Source organism: Osmerus mordax, chromosome 11, assembly GCF_038355195.1.
Source record: "Osmerus mordax isolate fOsmMor3 chromosome 11, fOsmMor3.pri, whole genome shotgun sequence".
Classification (NCBI taxonomy): Eukaryota; Metazoa; Chordata; class Actinopteri; order Osmeriformes; family Osmeridae; genus Osmerus; species Osmerus mordax.
Window position 1 is genome coordinate 16,021,219 of NC_090060.1, and position 2,500 is coordinate 16,023,718.

At 40.9% G+C, this 2,500-nt stretch overlaps 1 protein-coding gene across 2 annotated transcripts in view; it reads right to left on the reverse strand.

Annotated features, from left to right (window-relative positions):
• The window catches only part of pdgfd (platelet derived growth factor d), a 26,984-nt gene that overhangs the window by 12,302 nt on the left and 12,182 nt on the right, over positions 1 to 2,500 (reverse strand). The window contains exon 2 of one of the 2 annotated variants that reach the window (XM_067245835.1): positions 7 to 196. In XM_067245835.1, coding sequence (XP_067101936.1) covers positions 7 to 196 — 190 coding nt within the window. Of the gene's footprint in view, positions 1 to 6; positions 215 to 2,500 lie in introns of both variants that reach the window. The other variant, XM_067245834.1, reaches the window with a different exon arrangement.

A 2,500-nucleotide genomic window follows, 5' to 3' on the forward strand; every position in this document is an offset into this window, starting at 1 on the left:
TCTTACCTGCAGATATCGTTCTCAGGCTCCTCCAGTCCAAACCTTGGGTCAAACTCCAGCAGGATGCGGGTGTTGCTTGGCGACAGTAGTTTCCATGTCAACAGCAGGTTCCGGGGGTAGGAGCCAGGGAAGCGGGGGCTCTGGATGGACCCTCCCACCTCTGTCACCGTGATGATGTCTAGCTTCCGGTACATGTCTGTGAGGTGATTGCTGTCTGTTAGTGGTTACAACTGGTGTAAGTTACTGTGCCTAATTTCTGGGAAGCAACTCACACACAGTACACATGCACAAACATCGAGGCATCAAGAAACACACAGGCATGCATGTGTACACGCTAACACACACTGATCAACACTAAATCACACACCACCCTATGGATGAAACAATTATGGAATTTGATGGTACGATTAGAGTCTGACGAATAATCACGGTTTCATGATTATTTTGCATTAATTTATTTCACAACATTATGGATGTATAAAATCACATGAACATTCTTAAATTAGAAGGTTTATTGTAGTACAATATTTCTTTGATGGCTTTTGTTTTTGACAGTTGCTGCCTGGAGGAGTCAGATGGCTGAGCGGCCGTGCAAAATGACGTGTCCTTGGACAAGGCACTTCACCCTACTTGCTTCGGGGGAATGTCCCTGTACTTACTGTAAGTCACTCTGGATAAGAGCGTCTGCTAAATGACTAAAAAAGTTTTAAAAAAAAGAAAATGCCTTTCGAAACAAAAATCATAGACCACATTTCCAGTTCCAATTAAAAAAAACATTGATAACCGTTAATTAATTAATGAAACAATGCTCATGAAGAACTAGACATTTTCAGTTATAATTCACCATATACATCACTTCAGCCTATTGAATAACCCAGGTCAACAACTTCCGGTAGCTAACAGTTAAGTTAGTTCTCGCACATATAATGCTTTTTTTTTTAGGAGTTCAGGTTGCCTTCCCAAAATGACTATTACCGATACATGGGACATGGGATTCTATGTTGCTGGCCTTCAAGCAAGACATAAAAGGGGTTCAAATTGTATGTTTCAAGCTACATCGACAATTACGAAGGTAAGGTTTATCTAACTCAGAGTAAAGGTACTAGACTAGCTAAAGGATTTGAGCAGTAACATTAGCTAGGCTAGCTAGTTAACAATTTTTAGCTACATTATTAGCGTGCTTGCTCGTGGTTAATGTTAACAGCTACATACGTAATAGGTCTGTCATATTTGTTCCCTATGGATAATGTAATGGAACATGTCTTTCTCAGTTTCTAACAAAAATCTGGAAGTGGTAGAGATCTCCGTGAAAGCGACCTGTTATCGGTTGATGAAAAATCACTGTCGTGTGCATATCGCCATTTGGGATACATTAGTCAAATAGGCCACACTACACGCATTAGCTATTACACAGGGACTCTGAAAACAGGGCGAAAGCTAGAATTGGCATGCAGACTAATGATTGAGCAATAAAACCTCTGAAAACAAGAGATTCTATAGGCTACTTTAAGGCATGTATTTGCAAATTAACTAACAAACATCAAGAAATGTACCTTATGCAATCACTTATGAAAGTAGGTACACTATAAACTTGCACGCGATGCTAAATCACATATCAGCTCAAGCTACGAACAGGAGAAAACGTCATGGTTTCGCTGAAGCGCGCTGAAGGGAAAACGGGAACTGAATTATCAAGGACTGTTTTCAAACTCCGGCAGTTTGTTTAATTTTACTCACTGTGCAACCGTTGTTCATAGAAAAATGATGTACCATAATATCCCTTTTTTGATTGTGAGAACAGAAACACTCGGTGTAGCCGAGCCTTTACGGTAACAAACCCGAGACGTTTTAAATTGCGGTTAATAGTAATATCGCTGCATCGCTACACCACATGTGGAAAACAGCCCTGTTCTTAATGCAACACTAGTGTTTTGTGCCGTGTCATACTATTACTGGGGTCAAGTAAACACAAGTCGAGTCATGGGAGAAATGGCTCTATACTCTATCAATATTCCTCTCTCTCTCCCTCCTGACTTCTATCTGTCACCACTCTCCCTTTCTCCCTCTGAGCAGACAGCAGTAAATCTGTAATGTTAACTATAGTCTATTAATAACACACACAGACAAATCCTTCAATAAGCCATATGCATTATAGATCTGGACTCAGCACTGCAGATCTCTGTGATGTTTCTTTTATGACATAGCACAAACACAAACGCATGCACACACACACACATATGCAATCACATTCATGGACACATACAAACATAGACAAAGCCACATATTCAAAAGTCTCTTTAAACTTCCTTTGATCTTGGTACACCAGCCTCCCAGGTGGCAGTTGAAACTCACTTCAATACTGTATGTATAGTGGGTGGTTGTGTGTGAGTGTGTGTGTGTGTGTCAATCAAACCTGCGCCCCAGCATCCAAGGCCGATGACTGCTTCTATCCTACCTGTCTCCTTAGAAACCACTCGTCACATGATGTGTATGACTCAGC